This window comes from Pipistrellus hanaki (genome assembly GCF_964339955.1).
Source record: "Pipistrellus hanaki genome assembly, chromosome: 8".
Lineage (NCBI taxonomy): Eukaryota > Metazoa > Chordata > Mammalia > Chiroptera > Vespertilionidae > Pipistrellus > Pipistrellus hanaki.
In genome coordinates, this window is record NC_140510.1 from 84,943,589 (window position 1) to 84,971,292 (window position 27,704).

The following is a 27,704-nucleotide window of genomic DNA, read 5'->3' on the forward strand; positions in this document are numbered from 1 at the left end:
GGGAGAGAGGAGGGAGGACCTGTCCTATCTTCTTTTGTACGCCTGCAAAATAACAGCCATTGTTGCCAATTCCCTCCCAAACATTTTAAATTTTTGTGTTAAGAATACTTAACACACATACACACAAAAAATACTTAACACAAGATCTGCTCTCTTAACACATTTTTACGTGTACAATACAGTACTGTTAGCTATAGGTGCAATGTTCCACAGCCTATCTCTAGACTAGAATTTACTCAACTGGATTAAATGAAACTTCCTCCTAAATGTTTTTAACAGCTCATCACTCACTACCTATAAAATAAATCCAAATGGCTCTTTGTTTGGCATTCATACACTTCCTATGTTTTATTTTCTATTTCTCAACAAAAATGTTGTTCTATATACACACAAATTACTGAATTTTAATATTTCCTATCACATCCACCGCCACTAACTTAAATATGACATTTTCCTTTATCTGTTTATGAAAACATCATCCTCACTGGTCTCATAGTTTAACCTCTTCTTAAGATATATAAACCACTGTTCAGTTTCTAAGGGCTTTTTTCTTAAAAGGACCCATAAAATAAATGCATAGAGATAATATTAGCGTTATGGCTGAAAGAGAGAAGTTGACCTAGATAAACTTTATATCTCCACTTAAATTGTTTAAAATCTGAATGGTTTTATGATTAAGAATGTAAAATCATCCAAACGCAGGGAAAATCCAATGTTTGTTTGTCTTTTGTGTTCATTAATTTGTTTGCAGAGTGAATATTCAAATGACAAAAATATCCGTAAGCTGGTGCTTCCAAAAGACACGATGGTTCTTACAGCAAGCTCCAGTTTACTAAACAAATTTTTTTAAAAGAGACATAAAATAATTACTAACTTATATTCTAGTAGGGGACAGACTTTAAGTAATCACACAAATAAATATAAAAATTAGGAGTTCTGAAAAATGATAGAAAATGCAGGGCATGATTATAATGCAGTACCGGATTTAAGACTTGGGAGTTAGAGGTTAGAAAATACCATTTAAGCTGAAAACTGAAGAATGAGTTAAGTGAAGGATGATCATACTGGGTCAATCCAGGCAAAGAGAACAAAATGTGTAAAAGCCCTGTGGTAGAAAATCATTTGGTGTAACTGGAGAAATGAAAAGCAGTGTGCCTGGAGCTCCGAGAGGGAAGGGAGGGTGTGCAAGATGAAGCTAGTAAAGCAGGAAAGACTCAGAATATGAAGAGTCTTGTAGACCACTGCAAGGATTTTGAATTTTACCCCAAATGTAATAAACAGTTAGTGATGGGAAATCCACTGAACTGTTTTAAGCAGAGAAATGACATGTTACTGCTCACTGGACAAGTGATGTGCTTTGTTTGGGTTTCGGGAAGAAAGTGAAAGGAACAAGAATGAAAGAAAACAGGGCAACCAGACAGAAAAATATCGAGTGGTTTAACTTATAACAACAATTACAGTAACAATATTTACTGGCTATTGACTGAATGCCATGGGCATACTCTGGTTACTTCATTTAATCCTCATAACAATCCAATAAGGTCATGTTTATTCCCATTTTACAGATTCGAAAACAGGGTATCGATGACATTAAGTCCAGGTGAATGAGGATTGTGGCTCCAACTAGAAAAGTGATACTAAAAATGTACAGAAATAGATTCAAGACATACATTGGAAATAGAAGATGAAGAGGATAGGAATACCTGGGAGAAGTCAAGAATGGCTTTCAAGTGTCCAACCAATGTAAGTGAACAAAAGACATGGGATACTGGAGGAGAAAGAACTTGGGTATGGAGGGAAAGATTAAGACTTTGATTTTTAGAATGTTATACTTAAAATTTCTAAGAAAAAAATAAAGCTGACATTTCAATCAGACAGGCTATTTAGATCTTGAGCTGAAAACAAAGGGAGCAGGCTTAAAATTCTTCAGTCATCAATGTACAGGTGGAATTGAAAGCTTAGGGCAGAAAGGAAAGAATAAAATAGAACAGGACGTAGGACTGACCCCAGATATTCCATTTTACCCCAGTGATTGTCACTAAGACCATCACTTACTTTGGTTTCTCCAGGCTTCTCAGAACTCATTCAACTTCACCTTTGAGCAGAATCCAACCCTACTGATGACTTCTTTCATTTCTTTTATAAGACTTGTATTCCTGTATTCAGTTACTAAATGCCAAGAATCCCTCACTGCTCCATCCGAGGCCCCTTTCTTTTCTAGCATTGAACGCCCTTTAGGCCATGTCACCCACAGCCATGGCTTTGATGACCATCATGGTGGCAGATAACAAACATACACTTACCTATATGTGCAGCCCAGAACTCTCCTCTGAGCGCCAACCGCATATATATACACCTGTCCGCTTGGCATCCTCTCTTAGCTATCTCCAGGAAGGTACTTTTCAGACACTGCCACCCCCAAAAAGGCATGTACGCAGAGCCAAACTTTTGGGGAGGGGAAAAAAACTACCACCAAACGATTACAGGCCAACTTTCCGAAATCACAGGATTATCATCATTTCCTTTCCCGGTCCGTGCCCTAACGTATGTAAACTTGACAACGTGATCTGATGTCTAGGGTCGGGGAGCGACCAAATGCACGACCCAAGTACACCCCATGCCTTCTGGTGAGAGATGAACAGGAGAGGAAGGCAGGCAGGCGAAGAATTGTCAAGAGGGAAAGGGTACCCTGTCCGAGGCCTGGTGGGTGTGCGGTAACCGCCGCCGAAGTTCCCTCCAGAGGCAGCAGGCTTCGGTAAGGGGCCGGGGCCGGGGGCGGACGGGGCCGGCTCGGGCCGCGGGGGAGCGGGTGACAGTGAAGACCAGGGCAGCGGAGGAAGGCGCAGGGACAGCCCCGTGGAGGCCGGGGGAGGCCGGGGAGCGCCGAGGGGCCGGGGCAGGCTGAGCAGCAGCGGGGCCAACTCCAGAGGAGTGGAAGCCGAGTGGGCGGACCGCACGGGGCAGGGGTGGGGGGGAGTCTCGGAAAACGGCTCCGCGGAGAAGCTCGCCGGGCCCGCCTTACCTCTGCCTGCGAGTCCGGAGCCCGCGCCGGAGTCCGCGCGGAGGGCGAAGGGCGGAGGGGAAGGAAGGAAGGGACGCCGAACCCAAAGAGAAGAGGTAACAGCTCGCTCCCCCAAGTCCGGGAGAGTGGCTGATGGCGGGAACTGTGACCACACGCAAACACGCAACGCACGCACACCCGACGCGACCGGACAGAGCGCGTGCGCGCAGGCCCGCAAACCCCGCCCCTCCACGCCCTCGTTCCGCCCCAGCGCCAAATGTGGTCCGCCGAGGTAGCTCCGCCCCGTGGCGGCGCGCATGCGCGTTTCCACTTCGCTCACTTCGGACCGCCCCTCATTTCGTCATTCCTGGCGAGGCATGCGCACTACTTGTTAGTCTGCCTGGTGAGGCATGCGCACTACTTGTCCTCCCAGGACTTTTTTCCCGCCCTTCACTGGCCTCCGGAGTCGGGTGGAAGCTCACGCCCCTCTCTCGGGGTACCTGCAAGGGGATGCGGGGACCATACGACGAGATGCAGATGTCCTGAAGGTCCTGAATCCTAAGAGGCGAAGGACGGCGCTGAGAGCTAGGAGGCGGGAATAAGTTGTTCGGCAGGGGTCAGGGGTGAAAGGTCATAGGGCTGCGAAGGGGCGGGGCGAGCCCCCGGCAGATGGCGGCTGCGGTGGTTCATCCTCTTTGGCGGCGTCGGCGCTGAAGGGACGTGGGTCGGGAGCGTCCGGCGGTGGGCGTCAGCGGCTGCCACTCCCAACATGCACAGCCTGGCCACGGCTCCGGTGAGTGGCGGGGCGGCCGGCCGGGCCCGGCGCCTCCCCCAGCCCCGCGTCCCGGCCTCCTCCCGGGCCCTGTGCCGAGCCCGGCGTCCGGCGCTTCCTGCCCCCTCTCCCCCGAGGCCCCGGGCCCTCCTCGCCGCCACTCGGCCGCGGCGGAGCCCGCCTCGCGTTCCTCGCCGGCCGGCCGGCCCTCGTGGCCTCCTGCGCGGCGTTTCGTGTCCTCCTCCTCCGGCCTCGGGGCGCGGGCCCGCCCGGGGCGCCGGCGTCGCGGCGGGCCCGGCCATTCATTGCGCTGGCGGCGGTTGGGGCGCCGGTTGGGGCGCCGGCTGGGTGCGGGGCGCCGGTGGGACGGAGGGATTCTGTGAGCGGTCTGACAGGCCCCGGGCCCGCGGAGCTCATGGCCCAGGCACCTCCCAGCGGGGAAGGAAGGGCGTCTGACTCCACAACGTGCTCTACCGGTGCACATCTCACACCCGGCTCCCGATGGTTTACGGCTCTCTGCGCTTAGGGCCTTTCCCCACACAGCTCACTTTATCAGGGTAGCGGTTTGTTTTTGTTTTACAAAAACGGGGCCTGCAAGTCACCTGTCTGAGAGATCCTACGGCTTCCGATGCATTAAGATAAAATCCAGACTCCATGCCACGGCACACAAAGCCCTCCCTTGTCGTTACCCACGTGTGCAGTCACTGGCTCGGGGGGCTCCGTGACACCGGCCGCCGTGGCATGCCTTGGAGCGCGCTCTTCCACTCTGATCTCTGTTCCTGGAATGCTCGTCCTCCTCCCATCCCTTAGGTCCACGCACACACACCCCATGTGGGCTTAGTGGCTCCTCTCCTCTCGGCTCTCTGCCTAAATCTCCCTAGAATCTCCCATTCTTTTTAAGGCAGTTTTTTAACCCTCAACTTTCCTTTATTCAAGTACCTCTACAGCATTGATTCCACTTTGTCATTTTTGTATTCATTCCCTTGTTTTGTCCATCTCCCTCTTGAGGACAGACAGGTAGAAACCGTGGGTCCTGTTTGCATGGTTACCCTTGTTCCTGGCGTAAAGTAAGGCGCAGACACTTGCTGAATGAGGGAGGTGGCTACCGGGAGCACTCAGCCATGGTGGGGAAACGGGACCCTATGATGGGAGCACTCTGCTAAATGCCCATCCCGCTTTTTCTGTTTCACCAAGGTGAAGCGATTTAGGAGAGGGTGACAAAAGGAAATTGCTTTATTAAACAAAATGACAAGTACCAAATAGAGAACCAAAAAAAACCACCTTAACTTTCAATATAAAAAGTGAGCTTAGTGTGATTGGGCTGTAGAATGCCGTCATTTCCAGAGCCGGGGGCATCTCTGGCTCCAGGCACCATGTGTCTGTCTGTAACCATTCAAAGTGGAGAGGTACCTTTTGTAGGTCTCAGTAGGCATTTGCAGTTTCCCAACTTTTTTTCTCTCCCAAATTACGTGTGTAATTTAGAAGAAGCAAGTCAAGATGAGGCTGCTGCTGGTAGGGGAGGCGCCAGTTAAATAAGGGATCCTATAAGGTTGGCCTGGCTTGTCTGTCCGTCTCTCAAAGTGTGGCAGCGTCTTCTCCACACTTTGATACCACGCCGCTCTTTTTCCTGTGCCTCCCAAACTCTGTACCCACTCACTTCTATTTTCAGTTGCTCTCTAATGCTTCTTTTGAACAGCCATTAAGGCTGTGTTTCATTACTTAGGTTCTGAATTAATGTTTTTCCAATTAAATTTACAATGCCTTACATTTATTTAAAATTTGAACTTCTAGGTACATTTTCACCTGTTATGGTGTTTGGACCACACAAAAGTGCTGACAAGTTCCTTTGTACCACTCATCCACTAGAGTATTTGGTTAGTCAGGAGGCGGCACAGAAAAGTTGAGTAGCCTCTGTCCCCATTCTGTAAGCCTTCCATCAGATAAGCTGCTTATTATTCTGATTATTCTGCTGCTCTGGATAAAGGAACAGTAATGGTATTTGTCACTAGCTACTATAATACACACAATAGTGCCTGCAATAATCTAAAGCCACTTGAGAGCATGCTTACTTTGTGACTAATGATGAAAATTTGCATTTGTGTTAACCTTTATCTTTTTTAAAATATATTTTTATTGATTTCAGAGAGAGGGAGGGAGGGAGGGAGGAACATCAATGATGAGAGAGTCGTTGATTGGCTGCTTCCTGGGGACTGAGCCTACAAACGGTATGTGCCCTTGACTGGAATCGAACCTGGGTCCCTTCAGTCTGCAGACCAATGCTCTATTCACTGAGCCAAATCAGCTAGGGAATCTCTTTTTAATATAACAGGTAAATCATCATACAGATGGGGAGACATGACTATCATAGGAGATAAACAGGTTCTTAATCCTGCATTAATGACAGGTTGGGGTGCTATCTGTGAGTTCTCTGAAATTATGTGTAAATTTTGTGGAAAACAAATTATGTGCAAAACAATTTGCAGTTATGTTTTTTTCCTGAGGAAAAGATCCATAGATCTTATTTGATGCGAGAAATGTTCATCTCTGTGTTTGTGGTAGTGTCCTATCATTCTTATGTGTTTGTTAGGTAAGTCATAGAATCTATGGGGTCCTCAAACTTTTTAAAGTGGGGGCCAGATCACGGTCCCTCAGAGAGCTGGAGGGCCGGACTATATGAACTACTAATTCCTACTGTAACACCTAGGCTGCGCTCACTGCCCAAAAAACCTGGCGGGCCGGATTAGACTCCTCTGCGGGCCGCATGTGGCCCGTGGGCCGTAGTTTGAAGACCCCTGTGATTGTTTTATCTGCCACTGGACAGTGTGTGCTACTAGACTGAGTTTCATATCAGTCACAGCCTCAGAAATACAATTAGTAACTTATAAATTGCAAGATTGGAGCAATGGAATTAGGAATCTGTAGAGGTGATCTGTAAGTAGAGAATGGGAAGAGGAGGAATCTGCCCGCCATCATTTACTCATAGTCTCACCAGTTGTAAAATGAGGGTAATAACCACATGGTTGTGATTACTAAGTGAAACTATGCTTTTTAAAAAGTACAACACAATTCCCTCTCTTCCCTCTCCCCCTCTTCCACTTCCCACTGTTAAGACATCAATTTTCAGATTTTAAAAATTTTGTGAGAGGTATGCCTAATGATCTTTGGGGAAAGAAAGATACATTTTGGGTTTTACTATCAAAATCAAAGAATGAAACTAGACCACAATTTTACACCATTCACAAAAAGTAACTCAAAGTGGGTTAAGGATTTGAATGTAAGACCTGAGTAAAATACATGGAAGAAAACAGGCATTAAGCTTCTGGACATCCGTTTTTTGTGAATTTGACTAGAAAGGCAAGGGAAGCAAAACAAAAACTAAAAAGCCAAGGCAACCAACTGAATAGAGAAGATACTATTTGCAAATGATATTTAAGATAAGGGGTTAATATCCAAAATATATAAAGAACTCATACAACTCAACAAGAGAAACAACTGACTTAAAAAATGGTTAGATGGCCGAAACTGGATTGGCTCAGTGGATAGAGTGTTGGTCTGTGGACTGAAAGGTCCCAGGTACGATTCCGGTCAAGGGCATGTACATTGGTTGCGGGCACATCCCCGGTAGGGCGTGTGCAGGAGGCAGCTGGTCAATGATTCTATCTCATTGATGTTTTTAGCTTTCTATCCCTCTCTCTTCTGAAAAATATTTTTTTTTTTTTTTTAAAAGAAGAAGAAAAAAAATGGTTAGAATTCCCTAGCCATTTTGGCTCAGTGGATAGGGTGTCAGCCCATGGACTGAAGGTTCCCGGGTTCAGTTCCAGTCAAGGACACTTACCTTGGTTGCACGTTCCCAGCCCTGGTCCGGGTACATGCAGGAGGCAACCAATTGATGTGTCTCTCTTACATCGATGTGTCTCTGTCTCTTCCTCTCCCTTCTACTCTTCTCTGAAAATCAGTGGAAAAATATCCTCATAAATAAATACAAATATTAATAGGTAAATAAACTGAATAGACATTGTTCGAGGAAGCTATACAGAGAGCCAGCAGACATATGAAAAGATGTTCAAAATCATTGTTAGGGAAATGCAAATCAAAACCATAATGAGGTATCACATCAGAATGCTATTTCTTTATTTTTTATTTGGTTAATCCTCACCTGAGGATATTTTTCCATTGATATTTTTCATATTTGTAGAGAGAGTGGTAGAGAGGAGGGAGAGACAGAGAGAAACATCAGTGGTTGCCTCCACACACCCCTAGACCGGCGCCAGGGATTGAGTCTGCAACTGAAGTACAATGAACCCAGGACCCTTCAGTCCAAGGGTCGATGGGCTATGTCCGTGGTCAGCAAACTGCGGTTCTTTGGCCCCTTGAGTGTGGCTCTTCCATAAAATACCATGACCTGGGTGAGTCTATTTTGAAGAAGTGGTATTAGAAGTTTAAGTTTAAAAAAATTGGCTCTCAAAAAGAAATTTCAGCCGAAACTGGTTTGGCTCAGTGGATAGAGCATCGGTCTGCAGACTGGAAGGTCCCAGGTTCGATTCCAGTCAAGGGCATGTACATTGGTTGCGGGCACATCCCAAGAAGGGGGCGTGCAAGAGGCAGCTGGTCAATGTTTCTCATCGATGTTTCTAGCTCTCTATCCCTCTCCTTTCCTCTCCGTAAAAAATCAATAAAATATATTTTTTAAAAGAAAAGAAATTTCAATCGTTGTACTGTTGATATTTGGCTCTATTGGCTAATGAGTTTGCCAACCACTGGTCTATGTCAAATGATTTCACTGACTGCCATTAAAATGAAGGTTATTAAGTTCCTTGTAATCTCAACAAGTAGAGAATTTCTCTTAACATTAATGACACTGTTCATGGTGTTGTTTTCCGATTCTGCTGAAATAATAGCAATAACTTTAATTTTAGTTTGAGATTTTTATGTATTCCATATCTATTGTCTAGGAAATTTTTTTTAGAAAGTCATTGTTAGATCAGACCTAATCTTTCAGGCAGATGAGAAGCAGCATTACCAGAGCTGTTAAGAGTCTATTGCCAGACCACCTGGGTTCAAATCTTGGCTTGCCACTTAAGTTTTAAGTAAGTGCTGCTTAGTTTTCTCATCTATAAAATGCAGGTGGTGATAATACATATTTATTTAGGACAGTGCCTGTCAGAATAAGCACTATATATATTAGCTCCCTTTATATTTTAAGAAATGATTATATTCATCCCATAACAAATAAGTTGTGGGATTTAAACTAATGCTTCCTATTAAACTGGGGGCAAAATTCAATAGGGATGATGAAAAGGAGGGCCGCTACCCCACATATTTCCTGGTATCAAACTGCTTTCACTGCCTTCCCATTGCTAGAATGGTCTACAAAATCCACAGCTCCAAGTTAATGCCTCAGAAGGCCACATTGCCACCCATGGGACATCCCTAGCTCTCTTAGTACCAAATTCTCAGGGAGGCTGCAGCTCCCACAAATAGTCTCAAAGTTGGGGTTTTGCTGGTAGTGGGTGGTCATAGCCCTAGGGACCCAAGCAGATAGATACAAGGCATTGGACTCCCAGGTGCCAGCACCATTCATCTAATTGTGGAGTCAAGTCCGCTCTGGAAATAGCCTATATAATCAAAGAGTAATATGCAAATTGACCATCATTCCAACACAAGATGGCTGCCCCCATGTAGACACAAGATGGGCCACCACAAGATGGCCAGCAGGGGAGGGCAGTTGGGGGGGACCAGGCCAGCAAAGGAGGGAAGTTGGGGGGGAACCAGGCCTGCAGGGGAGGGAAGTTGGGAGTGATCAGGCTGGCAGGAGAGTGGTTAGGGGGTGATCAGGCTGGCAGGTGGAAGCAGTTAGGGGCAATCAGGAAGGCAGGCAGGCTAGCTGTTGGGAGCCAGCAGTCCTGAATTGTAAGAGGGATGTTCAACTGCTTGTTTAGGCCCGATCCTGCACGAATTTCGTGCACTGGGCCTCTAGTAAATTAATATGTGGGAACGGGGCATGGTGTTCAGAAGCAATGGTATGTTAATGGGCGTTGTTCACCTAGGGTGCCCTAGGGTTGAATGAAGTATAGGAGTGCTGGGTACCAGTCACAGGCTGGCTTTAGTTGGGGTAATGGAGTTTATTGACAGTAGTGTCTGGGTGACAGGATTTTGGGGAGAGTTGACCAGAATGAGCCATGACTAATCAGGGCAGATACTATATTGCTAGAGCAGCATCTATGAAGCCCCCTTGACTTACTGGATTGTGGGTCATTCAAGAGACTGGCAGGAAACCCAAAGCTAAAATTTTAGCCCTTGTTTCCACTGAGATTTTAAGGTGATGTAATACTCTAATCATATCCTATCTTCTGATGGGAATTGCATTTCCAAGAATAACTTTTTATTTCTGCCTATAGTAGAATAGAAAGGACAAGGGCTTGGACAATTGTTTTTGCTGTGGAGAGGGGAGAAACTACCCTATTCTTCCTACATCATATTGTTACTATAGGACCCTGTGTTTCCTTGAGGAGTATCACTGCTGGGAGTCAAGAACAACTTTTAACAGATTACTCAGGCAACAATTTTCTGCTGGTGTGCCACAGAAATTTTAAAACATGCAATACCTGCCGAAGCCGGTTTGGCTCAGTGGATAGAGTGTCGTTCTGCGGACTGAGGGTTTCCAGGTTAGATTCCAGTCGGGGGCATGTGTATTGGTTGCCTGTGCGGGACTGTTTCTCTGTTTTCCACCGCCTGCTTGCTCGGAAAACGACAGGTTACTGAGTGGAGGAGCTGGGGATTAAGAAATTAAAGAAAAACGAGACCAAGAGGCAGAAATAGATTCAAGCTGGGATCCGGGTGGGCGGCTGTCACTCTGATGGAGGGACAGTCTACCACCCACCACAGACAACACAGCGCAAGTATTGATTTCCAGAGTGGGGTTTAAGGTCAAAGAAGTTTTGGGTGTGCCCAGGTCCTATTCATTCCCTCACTCCTGGGATTTAGCATATCAAGGCCTGGTTAAGTCAAGGTCCTAATCGTTCCTCATTCCAAGCACATGGATAAAGATAAGAAATCTGTACTGATAACAGTTTCCTGGGGACGGCCCTGCCAGTCACCTGGGACTCAGCTGACATTAGTTTAAAGGTCATCCATGTGCATTCCCAAAGGGCCCTCTACAGTTGTGGGAATCCCGGTGGGAGATGTGCAGGAGGCAACTGATATGTAAGAATGTATGCGTATGTTAATTGAAGCATATATTAGGCCGTTCTACACTCTTTTTTTGTTGTTTTGGCTTTTTATTTAGTATCAGCAGATACAGAGATACAGTGTCTCTTTTTTAAACATTAAAAAATATATATTTTTTTATTGATTTTTTACAAAGAGTAAGAGAGAGGGGGAGAGAGTCAGAAACATCAATGAGAGAGAAACATTGATCAGCTGCCTGATCATCATACATTCTTACATATTTACATGTTTCTAAAAGGACACATAAGAAACTGTTAATAGTAGTTACCTCTAAGTTTGGTATCTATATGGGAGACTTACTTTTCATTGTATACAATAAAACCTTTTGCATAAACTTTTATCATGTACTTATAATAATTTTTTGTTTTTATTTTTATTTTTTTTAAGAGAGAGGAAGGAAGAGGGATATAGATAGAAACATTGATGAGAGATAAAAACACCATCAATCAGCAACCAAGGTACATGCTCTTGACTGGAATCGAACCTGAGACTCTTGAGTCCTCAGGCTTACGCTCTATCCACTGAGCCAAACCGGTTAGGTCTACAGTGTGTCTTTTTTTAAAAAGACATAGTATTCTATATAAAGATGTACCCATTCATTTAACCAGTTCCTTAGGATAGATACTTGTTGTTTTAAGTTTTCTGCTTTTAAAACAGTGCAACAGTAAATATGTATGTCTTCAGTACGGCCCAACTATCCCCATGGGATAAATCCCTAAACATGGAATTATTAAAGTGTGTGTGCAATTTAGATTTTACAAATTCAGTTCGTTTATATCAAGTGTGAATATTTAGAAAAGCTCCCTGGGTGTTTACGAAAAGTATTTTCACTCTAAAGCACTACTGTAGAGTAAGATTTGATTTGATTCTAATGAAACTCACTTGTTTACTTTCTTGTTTTCATTTGAAGCCTGTGCCTACTGCACTGGCTCAAGTGGATAGAGAAAAAATCTATCAGTGGATCAATGAGCTGTCCAGTCCTGAGACCAGGGAAAATGCTTTGCTGGAGCTGAGTAAGAAGCGAGAATCTGTCCCTGACCTTGCACCCATGCTGTGGCATTCGTTTGGTACTATTGCAGCACTTTTACAGGTGGGTATATATCCATGAGCTGTAGTTCAGTCCTTTTTATTATACTTGTAACTCTCTCACTTTGCCCAAATGATTTTGAAGACATTAATAGGATGAGTCTTTAAATGTTGGCATTTGCAAGAATCTTGTAGAAAAGTCTAAGGTACTTGTTAAAATGCAGATTTTTGGACACTACCCAAGATATTTGGTTTATTTAGTCTGAGATTAAAATCTGTATTTCTAATAAGCACCTCCCCTGCTCTCGGGTGATACTGATGCAGGTAGTGTAACAACTACACTTTGAGAAACACAGCTTTACAAGTACTACAGGACAGTTCTCCATAAAAGTGGCGAAAGGTGGAAAGTCAGGTATAAAGACTGCAAGGTATATGCTGGGAAAAGAAAATATTAAAGATATGACAGTTCTGCCCTAACTGGTTTGGCTCAATGGATAGAGCGTCGGCCTGCAGACTCAAGGGTCCCAGGTTCGATTCCAGTCAAGGGCATGTACCATGGTTGTAGGCACATCCCCAGTGGGGAGTGTGCAGGAGGCAGCTGATCGATGTTTCTCTCTCATTGGTGTTTCTAACTATCCCTCTCCCTTCCTCTCTGTAAAAAAAATCAGTAAAATATTAAAAAAGAAAAAGATATGACAGTTGTAAGATTAAAGGTAGGTACACTTGTACATTAAAGATTAAATAATTGAAATTTATTTCTGACCAAAATGGTCATTGGTAGGGAACAAACTGATATGCTGTAGTCTAGGAATGATTGTCCTTTAAAGTACTGTATGAAATACCTAACATATATATATTAAGTTTTCAGATCTGTTAAGTCAGTTCACATTCTATCCCTATTGCATGTAGCCAAGAATCTAATCTTCACTTATTGGAATATTTTTTATGTAAAAGTTACAATTAAAATAAATGAAATGTATTCAATAAATCAATCATCACCTTTTGAGAGAGAGAGTACATATATTCACTGCATATACCCATGTTCTTATCTTCCTCTTTTTGCAATTACTACCTGATGAAACTCAAGCTCCTTTATAAGTCACTGTGGTTGATTTACTAACATTTTCTGGCCAGCTACCTCATCACTGTAACTTAAAGCAGGGTGTTGACAAAAAAAAGGATTATAAATGTAAGAACTCCTCACAAGTGAAAGCTTCCACCGATGCAGGATATAAAGACAGTGCCGGTGACCATAGTTGCCTCCATAGCTGCCTTCCTGGAGACATGTAGAAATATCACAGATTGTCTCAGCCAAGCACATTTCTGATGAAAGAATACAAGTGTGTTTAAGTTATTTGCGTTAATATCATGGGAATTAAATTTTATAACAAATACGTTGTTCATCTGGTGGTTTCCATTTTTTTTAGGAAATCGTAAATATTTATCCATCTATCAACCCACCCACCTTAACAGCACACCAATCTAACAGAGTTTGCAATGCTCTGGCATTACTGCAATGTGTGGCATCACACCCAGAAACCAGGTAAATACTTTGAATGAATATGTTTGGAAAGGTTTGTAATGAATGTGATCTTTAACTTTTTCTGAATGATGACAAGGAGGGGCATGCAGTAGAATGCATGTATGTAGGCATGGATATTCACGATTCACATTTGCTTTTTTATTTTACCCTGAAGAATTTCTGGTCTCTTATTCACTAAAGTTTAGTATGATAACAATTATAGTATTGTTTAACATGTTCTCTTATAATTAACTTTTTTAAACCTCTTTTTAGTGTGGTAAAATATACATAACATAAAATTTACCATTTTAGCCAAAACCGGTTTGGCTCAGTGGTAGAGCGTCGGTCTGTGGACTGAAAGGTCCCGGGTTCAATTCCAGTCAAGGGCATGTACATTGGTTGCGGGCACATCCCCGTTGGGGGTGTGCAAGAGGCAGCTGGTCGATGTTTCTCTCTTATCGATGTTTCTAGCTCTCTATCTCTCTCCCTTCCTCTCTGTAAAAAATCAATAAAATATATATTTTTTTAAATTTACCATTTTAACCACTTTTAAGGGTATAATTCATTAGTATTAAATATATGTATAATGTTCAACCATCACTACCATCCATCTCCATAATTCTTCATCTTTTAAATCTAAAACTATAGCCTGGCTGGTGTGGCTCAGCTCTATGAGGGTTGACCCATGCATCCATAAGTCACTGGTTTGATTCCCAGTAGGGGGCATGCAGGAGGCAGCCAATTGATGATTCTCTCTCATCATTGATGTTTTAATCTCCCTCTCCCTCTCTGAAATCAATAAAATAAATTAAAATTAAAATTTTTAAAGTTTTGGTGTTAGTTCTCCTACAAGGTTTAACTATAAATAATATAAAGTTACAGATTGATTCCATATTAGTTTCCTGACATTAGTTGCAAATTAAAATGTTTTTAGAATATTTAGTGTATCTGGAATTTCTCTAATAAAAAGAGAAGAATATGCTTGTCTGACTATACCGATAAATATCGTTATTCAGCCATAACTTAGGTGAGAAAAGGCTTCTAGGAGAATCTCTTAGACATTTGATAGCATTTTATGATCTAATTTTTTTAAATCTGCAGTTAGATCTTTTTAAATATTTGGTGCTGATAAGAGGAAAATCATGTACTCTCTTAACCATTGGCCTAGACTAGGGTTTTTAAATCTTGGCAACATTGATGTTTTGAGCTGAATAAGTGTCTGTGGTGGGAGGGGAGCGGGCTGTCCTGTGTATTGTAGGATGTTCAGCAGCATCCCTGGCCTCTGTCTACTGGATGCCAACAGCACCACCTCAGTTGTGCCAACCAAAAATATCTTCAGACATTGCCGCATGTCCCCCATTGAGAACCACTAACGAAAGACCAATAACAGTCTTTGCTAAAGATTCCTTGCTCAGTCAATGTTAAAGACTTTACAGAATTAGCCATCTGGAAATTTGAATGTTTAGAATCCTTAGAAATTAATTCTGGGCTCTGAATGGTTCTTTTATTTCTTCCAGGTCAGCATTTCTTGCAGCACACATTCCACTTTTTTTGTACCCCTTTTTGCACACTGTCAGCAAAACACGTCCCTTCGAATACCTCCGGCTAACCAGTCTGGGAGTTATTGGTGAGTCTGCAAGGGTTGTTCTGCAAGTGTGAAGTCCTGGTTTATAATAGTGGTCTTAACTTGAGTGCTTTGTCTGATGTTTTTTAGTTCACTAATTGTTTTTGTCTTTGAGATTTAGAATGTTTTTACTAATGAGTATCTACCATAATGGCTCTTCTTAAGTAACGTTCTGGTTATTGTTAATAAGGCCCAACATTTTGGATTAAATTCAGTGTAAATGTAGAAACATTTGCTGGAGTTGGGAGAGTAAAAAACAAGAACTTCAGTCAACAAATAAAAAGTATAATTCTAGGAATAAGAATTTGAATTTGTTGTTTTGTTTTGCCTTTCTTTCTCACTTCTAAACTGTTTTCCCTTAACTCAAAAGAGTTTACCTTCTATTTCACCTAGTTAAATTTTTGCATTAGTTAATGCTTGAGTTAATGCTTCCATATGCATTTACTATGGAAAACGTATCTAAAATACATTTTACTCAAGAAAATAGTATATCTCCTATCTATACTAATAAAAGGGTAATATGCTAATTAAACCAGACAAAATCATGGTGGCAGGACCAAGGCAGAAGCAGTTAGAGACGATCTGGCCAGGAGGGGAGGACAGTTGGGGGCAAGAAGGTTGGTTGGGGGGGTGGGCAGTTGGAGGTGAGCAGGCCGGCAGGAAGAGTGGTTAGGGGCTATCAGGCAGGTGAGCAGTTAGGAGCCAGCGGGTCCCGAATTGCAAGAGGGATGTCCCAGATTGGAGAGGATGCAGGCTGGGCTGAGGGACACCTCCCCCGTCCCCATCCAAGAATTTCATGCACTGGGCCACTAGTAAAATATAGCTATTGCAGATCTCGGCTTCCTGGTTAGTAAAGAGCTACTTTTGGATTTGTGAAATGTAAACACACTCAAGGTGGTTTCTTTCTCAATTACCCTTTCTGTTTTTAGTGTCTTCTAATAGTTTTTGCTTACATACCAATCAAACTATAAGGACATTGATTATTCAAATTTTGTTTTATTCGGTTATTTTTATGTTCAACCTGTGTTCACATGCCTGTGGTTATAAACCATGAATCAGGAAGTATAATTGAAAAGTTTGGTATTTCTAAGACATATTTTTGGGACATTTTATTATGCTTTTAAGGAGTTACTATTACTTCATATACTCCAGATGAATGTTATTGTTTTTTACATCTTCTAAGTGGTACTCTAATTAGCAGCTTTTTTCCAATATGTTCTTTTCTGCTTTTAAGATATATAAATTGCTATATAAATTTTTCATGTAGGATTTAAGATAACATTATTTTAGCCAAAAGAAAACATTTCTATTTTAAATCTGATTTAAATCATCCTATTTCTATTGTGTGTGTGTTTTTACTGTTGATGTTGGATGGTATATTTATTATATAAGATGGTAAAATAAATATATAACAGTGGAGGGTGAATAAAATACTTGGACAATATTAAGCCAATTGTTCACAGTTGTATATCTTTTCTGAAACTCATTTTCTCCAAGTCAATTGAAGGTAAACATTTGGACCTAAATCTTTTGCTTACACAATAAAACCTTGATATAATAGACTAATTTGAGTGAGGTGGTATCCGTTAAAGCTGAAAGTTAAGTATATCATAAACTAGGTTTGCCAGATGCATATGTTAAAAAGTTGACAAATAGTTTACCTATTTTTACTCACGTAGACATGTTCATGTAATTAAAATTAAATATATTTTGCCGAAACTGGTTTGGCTCAGTGGATAGAGCGTCGGCCTGTGGACTGAAAGGTCCCAGGTTCAATTCTGGTCCAGGGCATGTACCTTTGTTGCGGGCACATCCCCCAGTGGGCGATGTGCAAGAGGCAGCTGATTGATGATTCTCTCTCATTGATGTTTCTAAGTCTCTATCCCTCTCTCTTCCTCTCTGTAAAAAAAATCAATAAATATATTAAAAAATAAATTTAAATATATTTGAGAAGTTTAATTTTATAATAAATATTTCTAGATGTATAACAGTAATTTAAAATTTATACTGAATTAGTCTAGTAAATGTGTGTATTCACCAGTCACTGCAAGTAAACAAATGCACACAGCTGGAGCACACATTGGAACATCCTCCAGGTGAGTTAAAACTGCTGCAGAAAGTCATGCCACACAATAAAGAACCAATTATCAAGCGTGATGTTGTATGATCACATACTAGTCATCCATTGAACATTGTTTACATGGGGAAACTCTTAGATTTAAATATGTAGACTGTAATTGTAGATGCAGTATTTATGTCGGCGAAATTACTATAGTGCTTTTTCTAACATATGGCTTATTCCCTAAAATTTGTCAAAAATAACAGTGAATTGCCCAGCTGATGACGATCAGTGGTTAAATATTGACCTATGAACTAGGAGGTCACAGTTTTATTCTGGTCAGGGCTCAATCCCCAGTAGGGGTCATACAGGAGGTAGCTGATCAATGATTTCCTCTCATTACTGATGTTTCTATCTTTCTCTCCCTTCCTCTCTGAAATCAATAAAAACAAAAAGTAAATAAATAACAGTATGTAGTTACAGCATCGGCCTGCCTTCTCAAGGATCTGGGCTTGATTCTTGGTCAAGGGCATGTACCTGGGTTTCAGGTTTGCTTCCCACCCCCTGTCATTGTGTACACGGGAAGCAACCAGTCTCTCTCACATCGATGTTTCTCACTCTCTCCTTCCTTCCCTCTTTCCCTCCCCCCTCCCCATCTTTTCCCCCCTTCCTTACTCCTTTCCTTCCACTCTCTCTCTGAAAAAGCAATGGGAAAAATATCCTCTAGTGAAGATTAACAACAACAACAAAATAACAGTGAACTAACAACAAAAATAACCTGTTAATTATAAGCAAACTTTGGTTAAAAGCATTAACATCCTGTTAATTTTAAAATGCTTTTAACCAAAATTTGCTTATAATTAAATTATAAATTAATTTACCAAATGTTTTTAACCAAAATTCACGTATGACATACGTCCCGGAAATTTTGTCCATTAAATCCCAAATTCATTAAGTTGAGGTCTGCAAAATCAAGGTTTTACTGTAATGTAGTTCAAGAGTCATCAAGCAAGTTTGAATATAAATGAAACGATACATAAAAGAAATTAGCGCCGAAACCGGTTTGGCTCAGTGGTCTGCAGACTGAAAGGTTCTAGGTTTGATTCCAGTCAGGGGCATGTACCTGGGTTGCGGGCACATCCCTGGTAGGGGGTGTGCAAGAGGCAGCTGGTTGATGTTTCTCTCTCATCGACGTTTCTAGCTCGCTCTCTCTCCTTTCCTCTCTGTAAAAAATCAATAAAATATATATTTTTTAAAAAAATTAGAAAACACTTGAAAGTGAATAAAAATTAAAACACATCAAAATTTGTACAATGCAACTAAAGCAGGGCTTAGAAAGAAATTTGTAGCACTAAATTCTTATACTAGAAAAGCAGAGAGGTCTTAAATATCTTAAGCAATCACTTTAAGAAACAAGAAAAAGGCCGAAACCGGTTTGACTCAGTGGATAGAGCTTCAGCCTGCGGACTAAAGGGTCCCAGGTTCGATTCCAATCAAGGGCATGTATAATACCTTTGTTGCGGGCACATCCCCAGTAGGGGGCGTGCAAGAGGCAGCTGATTGATGACTCTCATCGATGTTTCTAACTCTCCCTCTCCCTTCCTCTCTGTAAAAAATCAATAAAATACATTTTTTTTAAAAAGGAACAAGAGCCCTAACTGGTTTGGCTCAGTGGATAGAGCACTGGCCTGCCAACTGAAAGGTCCCAGGTTCGATTCTGGTCAAGGACATGTACCTTGGTTGCGGGCACATCCCCAATAGGTGTGCAGGAGGCAGCTGATCAATGTTTCTCTCTCATCGATGTTTCTAATTATTTCACTCCCTTCCTCTCTGTAAAAAAAAAATCAATAAAAAAAATTTTTTTTAAAGAAAAAGCAAGAAAAGATTTTCTTTTTTTATCAACCTTGACTTCTTTTCTGAGAAGCAAAATGCAAAAGGCAAAAAGTGGAACTCCACAAATAAGTCAGGTTGGAGGAAAGGCTTGAAATTTCAACCGGTAGCCGGGACCGGTTTGGCTCAATGGATAGAGCGTCGGCTTGGGAACTGAAGGGTCCCGGGTTCGATTCCGGTCAGGGGCATGTACCTTGGTTGTGGGCATATCCCCAGTAGGGGGTGTGCAAGAGGCAGCTGGTCGATGACTCTCTCTCATTGATGTTTATAACTCTCTATCTCTCTCCCTTCCTCTCTGTATAAAATCAATAAAATATATTTTTTTTAAAAAAGAAAAGAAAAGAAAAGAAATTTCAACCAGTAGAAGCTAAAGAGGAGCATCATGCTGATGGTGAACCAAGTATACAAAACTCAATTGTCTCGTGGGTTCTGCTTCCCTTTATGCAGAATGGAGAGAACACCACTGAGCTGTGTCAGTCACCTGGTCCGTGGTGTTCGTTCAGAGACCAGCAGAATAATAGTATTTTAGAAATCATTTGTTTCAACTCTTATTTTTAGATAAAGAAGCAGGCCTACAACGGGAAGGTACCTTTATCAAACCTAACTAAACTCTCATGGAACTAGGATTAGAATGTAGGTTTATGTGTGTTTCTTGTTTGGATATCCAAATGTTTGTGTTCTTTGAGTAAAGAGGGGAATTAATAATCGGGAAGTGATATTTATTTATGTGCATTGTGAAGTAGGGTTCAGACTGAAACAATTTTTTTGCTCTCTGGGAATGTGCTTTAATGCTGATGTAGAATTCTCTTACCTAAAACAAATGAAGAATAGATGGTGATATTATCATATGATTGTTTACCAAGAGTGATAAAAATAATGATTTAGATGGCTACAGTACTGCTAACTCTGTGATGGACCAAACTTGGTTCCTGATCTTTTAGAGCTGACTGATAGCAGTCAATCTGCTTCTCTTCCTCCCTCCCACCCTTTTTATAAAAAACATGGGGACAGCTGATGTTCTGACATATAAACCACAGTTTGTGTTCTTTGTTATTTAAGTTCCACAACTAGCTTGGGTGAACAATAAAAAAGTTCATTTTAATTGGAAGTCCTAACAACTGAAATACTTTCGTTTGTCCATATTTTCTTTAGGGGCTCTGGTGAAAACGGACGAGCAGGAAGTGATCAATTTTTTATTGACAACAGAAATTATCCCTTTGTGTTTGCGCATTATGGAATCCGGAAGTGAACTTTCTAAAACAGTATGTGCTTTTAACTTAATGGATTCTACATTGGGTTGGCTCTTGAGCTACTTCTTTATGGTGTATAAGTAACTGTTTTGGAAAGCTATTTGGAAGTATCCACTATAAATGTAAGCCTATTCCATGATCCAGCAGTCCCACTCCAGGAATACACACAAAAGAAATAAACTCTCATGCACATCAACACAAGAATGTTTATAGCAGTTTTACTTATAAAGGATAAATTGTATTATACTCACAAAATAAACTGTAGTAATTAGCCTTGGCCCTTTGTACACTTGACACTTACTGTATATGTTTATATTACTTTGCTATTGCTGCCATAATAAATTGCAACATGCGTGGTGGCTTAAAATAGCACAAACTTACTCTGTTATGGGTCTGGAAGCCAGAATTGTGAGTCAGTTTCACCAGTGAAAGTCAGGGAGTCAGTAGGGCAGTGTTCTTTCCGGAGGCTCTAAGGGGGAGTCCCTTTCCTTACGTTTCCATTTTCAAGAATTGCATGCCTTCACTCCTGCGCCCCTCCTCCATCTTCAAAGCCAGCAGTACAGATGTTAAAATCTCTCTGCTTCTGTCCCATTGCCTTCTCCCCTGTGGTGAATCTCCCTCCGCCTCCCTCTTGTAACAGCACGTGTGATGCTCTGGCCAGTGTGGCTCGGTTGGGTGTCATCCCATGAACTGAAAGGGTGCCAGTTTGATTCCTGGTCAGGGCTCAACACAACGCCCCAGTTGCAGGTTCAGTCTCTGCTAAGGGGTAAGCAGGAGGCAGCTGATCTATTGGTTATGCTCACAGTGGATCTCTTTCTCTCCCCCTCTCCCTTAAAAAAAAAAAAACCACCACCAAAACAAACAAAAAACACTGTGATTACATTTAGGATATACCCTGATAATCCAGGATGAGTAATCTCACCCTCCTCCAAGAGCCTAAAGTCATATTTATCAGGTTCCTTTTCCATATTCTGTAGCATTCGCAGAGTTTGCTGATTAGACCTGGATATCTTTGGGAGCCATTATTAGCTAACCACAATGTAATATCCCAGTAAAATAAACTAATTCCCACAATTGATTCTGATGAGCAGGCAAAGAAGAGAATCATTGGAATAACTGACTTAAATTAAACTAGTATTTTTTAAATTCCTTCTATGTAAAAATCTCAGTTCTGCAACTTAATAGCTTTGTCACTTGGGACCATAACCTGCCAAGTTATTGATTATCAGTTATACCTGATATGTAGTGGGTATTTAGTAAAAGAAAGGTTCTACTTTTTAGGAATCTGATAATTATCCAGAATCTCTTCTTTTGTATATGTAGAATGAGAATGACAATGGTTCCTACCTCAGGTAGGTTGTGAAAATAAAATAAGGCATGTTTTATATCTTTAGGAAAAATTCTGACAGACAATAAGTATTCAATATTGTAATAGTTTTTTTGTTTTGTTTTTTACTTTTTACTATGTATATCTCGTCAAGATGTATGTAACGCAAGGGTCTCTAATTCATGGTTATTTCTAGGAGATTGAATAGACTGTTGGAAGACAAATCTGAGTACTGTTTTGGATTCTTTAATTTTGTTTTACTCCAGGTTGCCACATTCATCCTTCAGAAGATCCTCTTAGATGACACCGGTTTAGCTTATATATGTCAGACATATGAGCGTTTCTCCCATGTTGCCATGATCTTGGTGAGTTTCTTTATCCACCCTCTTTGCAACTACCTCTGACCACACAGCTTAGTCCCTTTGCAATTGACACTGAGCAACTTCAGTATTCCAACCAGAAATAACCCTGGAACCTAGTATAATCATTCTTGCAATATCTCACCGGTTGATTATTTTGTGTTTTGTGTTTTTTTTTCCTACCCACCCCATTTTGGGGAGAAACAGGGTAAGATGGTCCTGCAGTTATCAAAAGAACCTTCTGCCCGTCTGCTGAAGCACGTAGTAAGATGTTACCTTCGACTCTCAGATAACCCCAGGTAAACATTTACAGAATTTATAGGACTTTAGGAAAAAGTTGCTTCATCTCATGGCATAGCTTCTATATCTTTACAGCAGGGAAGGGGTATAACTATATTTAGTTTATCTGAGACAGAACTTGATTAATTCCTTTTAAAATCTGAAGTGCTAAATTTTAAAAATCCATCAGAATTTTATTTCCCCATTATAACTCTGTACCCTACTCTAAAATTCAGATAGTTCCCTGGGAACTTTAGTATATATTACTTCTGTGATTTGAGCTTTCTGTTGCTACTCTACGTGGTCAAAAAGATGATATTTTCATGTATCTTAAGAAAGGAGCAGGGCTAAAGGGCTCGTGATGTATTTCATTTCTCTTCATGATTCCTGTAAAGTTCTAATCTTTCTGCCAGAAATCATATATTGTAGGTATAATGCATTTTAGAAATATTTGACCTTGTGCTTTATAAATCCATAATTCATGCAGAAAGCCACTTGCTCAGATTCTGCTAAACCACATAATGGGGTGATTTCTGTGTTCCTAGGAATGGGAATTACTTGATTTAATGTGAACTCTTGCCTCTGACTACTTAGTTAGTTCAAGCCCTAACTACTTATTTGACCATTTTGTCCTGTTCCTTAGTGGTTCCTATTTTCACCAAAGCGACTATGTTCATTTAAAATTGCACAGAGTCAAGTGGTACCACATTCAGCTCACTTATGCTTTGTGTACACACAATAAAATTGCACAGAGTCGTAACTTCGCTTAAAATAAAAACTGCCTTATACAGGGGTGGGCAAGAATAGGTTTACAGTTGTGAATATGCAGAATAGTTTATTGTTTGTATTGTTATTTATTTGTATTATTAGTCTTATTATTATTTTGTATCCTGAGTTATTTTAGGTAATGATGTCTAGTAATTTAACCTACTTTTGCCCACCTCTGTAGTTCAACCTTTTGAGGTTTTCTTTTTTTTTTTTTTTTAATATATTTTATTGGTTTTGTACAGAGAAGAAGGGAGAGAGAGAGAGAGAGTTAGAAACATCGATGAAAGAGAGTCATCAATCAGCTGCCTCTTGCAAACCCCCTACTGGGGATATGCCCGCAACCAAGGTACATGCCCTTGACCGGAATCGAACCTGGGACCTTTCAGTCCCCAAGCTGTCGCTCTATCCATTGAGCCAAACCGGTTTCGGCCCTTTTGAGGTTTTCAAATTTGACTTTCTGCTGGTCAACTTTAAAAAAAAAAAAAAAGCCTGTAAAAGTTCATCTGATAATTTTGCTACCATAGTTTTGTTTTTATTGCTCATCTCTTATTAAGGGTTTTAACTATAACACTGAAGCAATTTTTGGAAAGAAACAAATTTATATTGATTTAGAATTAAAGTTTATTGAAATACATTAATCAGGTCATATTCCTTGTTAGCATATTGATTTTGGAAATGTTTCATTTATTATAACCCATATATTTCTGATATGAGCATATTGGCATTATTTACTGTAATAAATCAGAAAGCAGTTTGAATTGAAGTAAACTATTATACCATTTCATTCCATTTTCCTTTATCATGAAATTGTCTATCATGAATTTCATTGTGAAAATCTGCAGGCTACGGATTCTGGAGATGTCTGAGCCTATACCTCATATAAGCTTTAGAGAATGTTAATGACTTCTTACAGTAACTTGACAGAGCCATAGATTCCAGAATTCTGTATATTTATGTCTAAGTAAGGGGCTCTTCCCTGTCCCTCGATGTGGGTTTATTTGTTGGTCTCCTGGCTGGTTTGTTTGTTTCTGATGCAGGGCACGTGAAGCACTCAGGCAGTGCCTCCCTGACCAGCTGAAGGACACAACCTTCGCCCAGGTGCTAAAAGATGACACCACCACCAAGCGCTGGCTTGCACAGCTGGTGAAGAACCTGCAAGAAGGCCAGGTCACCGACCCCCGGGGTATCCCCCTGCCCCCTCAGTAATTCTCTCCTGTCCCCTCCCTCTGCTCCCACAAGTTGGGAAGGGAGGGGGAACCTTCGAAGAAAACAGCTCAGGTTTTATTGCCGACTGGGAATAGACAGCCTCAACGCAGACTGCGCTGGAGAAAGAAGGCGAGGTACTCCAGCTGAGGTGTATGAGCTGCCGTCTCAGGCTGTTCTGACAACATGGGCTTCCTCTGCTACTCCCAGAAAAATGGGCTCCTGACAGCAGCCTGCCACCACAGCCCCAGGAGAGAGTCAGCACCAGCAAATGCTGTATTTGCAGCATGCCCAAGACCTTCTCCCGCCTCTCCCCAGCCACTGGCAGGGAGAGGAGACATGGTGATAGCAGCGGCACTCTAGGCATGGTGAGCGCCTGGGACCAAGCCCTGTGGTGTGTGTGTGTTTTCATTTTGCCTTCCTGGAAGACTCAAGATGTGTCTCTTCATTCTCTCTCTCTCTCTCTCTCTCAGTATTTGTTTACTTTGGTATCTGTTAGTTCCTTTAAATCTCAGAGAGAGAGGTGTGTTTAGTGGACACAAGCTGTGATATTCAGCAAACTTTGTCAGTTGGCAGTGTTTACAATCTGTTGGCTGCATAAGCTCAGTAAAACATCGGTCTGGGCATAACATCCCTTCCAGCAGGCCACTGGCTTCACGGGCTGTTGGGAAGAATGGAGGCAGGGGAAAGGGATAATGCCAACGGACAGCAGGAGCCCAACCACCTATTCCCTTCCCTTCCCAGTCTTCTCCCTCAGTTCTGGATGCCACCAGGACCTTACCCTCATTTTTGGCTTCAGCTGCTAACTTTTCCAAATCTCATTTTCCTCCAATTAAACTTAAAACAGATGTCTTAATTCATCAGGCTGACCTGGAAAGAAGCAGTGGTTCTCACCTATTCAAGTCCTTAAAGATCTTTTCTGGAAGACTTTTTTAAAGGGAGGTGCCTGGAATTAAGATGATAGGCTACTTGATCCCGTTTGTTTTAGCGTGAATTTCTGCAGCTCCATCTGTCTTCGTGACGGTACCTGAAGCAGTATTAGCCAAATTGAGTTCATTTTACTCAGTCGATTCAGTCTTTTCTTTATTTTTTACACATTCCCTTTTGATCTCTGGAAATTCAGGGTTGCCACTAAAATTTTTCTCTCTATTCATATTGTGTTAGAGCACCCCACTTCCTTCTCTGGAGCCTTAGGTAACTCTACTCACAATCCAGTGTAAACTGCCTTGCTTTGTCCCAATCCTTCCTTCTACCAACACCTGCTCTCTCTCTCTCATCCGCATCTCTATTGAAAGATGGGATTGTTAATCCAACTCTAGAGAGAGTCCAAGTATATTCTGTTCACATCTCACACAATTGAAGGTGTCTGAACAAGTTTAGTCCATAAAGGGCAAGTTCAGAGAAGTCTTTGCAGAGGCAGTTTTGCCAATACAAGGGCTCTTTTAAGCTGACTTTCACTAAGGGAGCCAGCCTTGTTAGTTGACTTCTGTCTCTTTAGAGCCAAGAAAGTAGTAATTAATAAGCCTAGGTGTAGGAAGAGTAGGAAAAGCACTTATTCCCCTGCCTTCCAAACGGAAGAGGAGGACCAAACTAGTTCAGTAATCTCAGGCCTGAAGAGAAGAGGTCTTGGAGGAACAGAGAAGAAGAACGGACTGGATAAACATCTTGACTCCCTTCAGCCCATAGTTTGTATCTGGAGAGTCCAGCTAGGGTAACCCTAACTTTTGCCAACCATTTTCCTGCTGAGCCAAAGTGTTCTTACCCCCCTCCACTGGGAAACGGCTGAGGCTCAGGCCCTTGCTCCCTGAGAAGTTATTTCTCCATCTTTCGGTGCATTGGCCCCATTACTGTGCCAATAGTGTCTTAATTCTTGTTCCATCTATTCTCAGCTGTCCTTGGACCCCATATAGGAGTTGCAGGGGGAGTGGAAATGGGTATTATTCCTTGTAGTCGATTCTGATGTGTGTATAAAGAGGCCCCTCCCCTCATTCTGCGTTTTTCATCCCTTGCATTTCTTCAACAGGATTGAAATAAAACATGTTTCTGTTTTTATAAAAATAATTTTTCTTTAAACTGGATATTTTATTTTGTCAGTATAGAGATATCTAGGCACTTTAGATAGATGATCCTTGTCACCCCTGCCTACCCTCTGTCTACCTTAACATTGACCTGCCAAGAGAGTAATGATAGTTCCTTTGTGGATAAGTCATTTGGGAGAGTCGTGCTGATGTATAAAAGCTGTTTGGGAGTGAGAGGTGGTGCCCTTTATCTGATAAAGTATCTCTTTACTGGGACAGAACCTTATTCCTGGCTGCAGTGGCCAGAACTTAATACTGGCATGGGAGAGGCTTCTATAAGTAAGGAGGTAACACTTGAAAGATTTTATCATCAACTCTAATACTAATTTTCTTCTGGGATCAGGACTTAGAACTCATCTCCAGAGTTGTTTCCATGCCTGGTCATGTCTCAGTGGGAACAGAGAGCCTCAGTGCGGAACTGCACTAGAGGAAGAAGCCAACCTCTGCTTCCAGCTTTCCCCCCTCCTGGTTTTAGAGGGCCTGTGACTGTTTCCATGGTACAACAGGGCGGGAGAGACATCGGTAACCTTCAGAGCATGCCTTCCTTACTATCCATATTTACGATTTCCTGCTCACTATTCCTGCTACTCAGTGGCTGGGAAAGAAGAAATATATAAAATTATTGCTATCAAAAACCTAAGAAAAACAAGTTGAATAGGAAAACATAGAATGAAATGAGATTTCTGGGTATTATAGGTTAATTTTAAAAAATATTTTAATATATTTCAAAAGCAAATATAGCATAAGTTGAACAACACAAGAAACCTAGTTTAATTGACAAATAGAATGCTATCCTCCAAACCAGTATACATACTGTTTTTAATTAGATTGGAAGTATTTTACCTAAATTGATCATAATTAGATCATCAAGCATATCTCAATTTTTTTTTAATAGAATGTTCTCAGAACTGAACACATGCGTTTAAGCTAGGAAAAAAGAAAACTGGAAAATCCCTAACTGTTTAAGAATGGGTAGTACAAAAAAGTAGAGAAAGATAAATATCATATGGTTTCACTTGTATGTAGAATCTAATGAGCAAAATAAACTAGAAACAGATTCAGATACAGAGAACAGACTGACAGTTGTCAAGGGTGGGGGTTTGGGGCCTGAATGAAAAGGTGAAGGGGATTAAGCAGTACAAATTGGTAGTTACAGAATAGCCACAGAGATATAGATTACATAGGGAACAGAGTAAATAATAAGCTAAATAGGTGTGGGGCCAGATGGGTACTTGAAACAGCAGGGGACCTGGCCTACGTGATTTTCTAATCACTTTGCTATACATTTGAAACTAGCATAGAATATACTGTGCTAGTTT

General features: G+C 41.4%; 2 protein-coding genes across 4 annotated transcripts in view; one reads left to right on the forward strand and one right to left on the reverse strand.

Annotated features, from left to right (window-relative positions):
* The window catches only part of USP37 (ubiquitin specific peptidase 37), a 55,920-nt gene extending 52,708 nt beyond the window's left edge, over positions 1-3,212 (reverse strand). For both annotated transcript variants that reach the window (XM_084891665.1, XM_084891663.1), the window contains exon 1: positions 3,023-3,212. The gene's annotated coding sequence lies outside the window, so the exon portion shown is untranslated. The remainder of the gene's footprint in view (positions 1-3,022) is intronic.
* Positions 3,213-3,370: 158 nt separating this feature from the next.
* CNOT9 (CCR4-NOT transcription complex subunit 9) lies at positions 3,371-26,368 on the forward strand. 2 transcript variants are annotated; one of them, XM_084893114.1, is made up of 8 exons: positions 3,371-3,794; positions 11,911-12,090; positions 13,454-13,569; positions 15,066-15,175; positions 20,274-20,383; positions 21,965-22,063; positions 22,265-22,356; positions 24,142-26,368. In XM_084893114.1, exons 1-8 carry the CDS (start codon positions 3,771-3,773, stop codon positions 24,308-24,310), a joined length of 900 nt encoding a protein of 299 aa, XP_084749240.1. In that variant the 5' UTR covers positions 3,371-3,770; the 3' UTR covers positions 24,311-26,368. The 2 variants fall into 2 exon arrangements, 1 of the variants encoding a protein (XP_084749240.1); XR_014795808.1 differs by having other exon boundaries at positions 3,638-3,794; positions 22,265-23,299; positions 23,544-24,162.
* Positions 26,369-27,704: the final 1,336 nt, after the last annotated feature.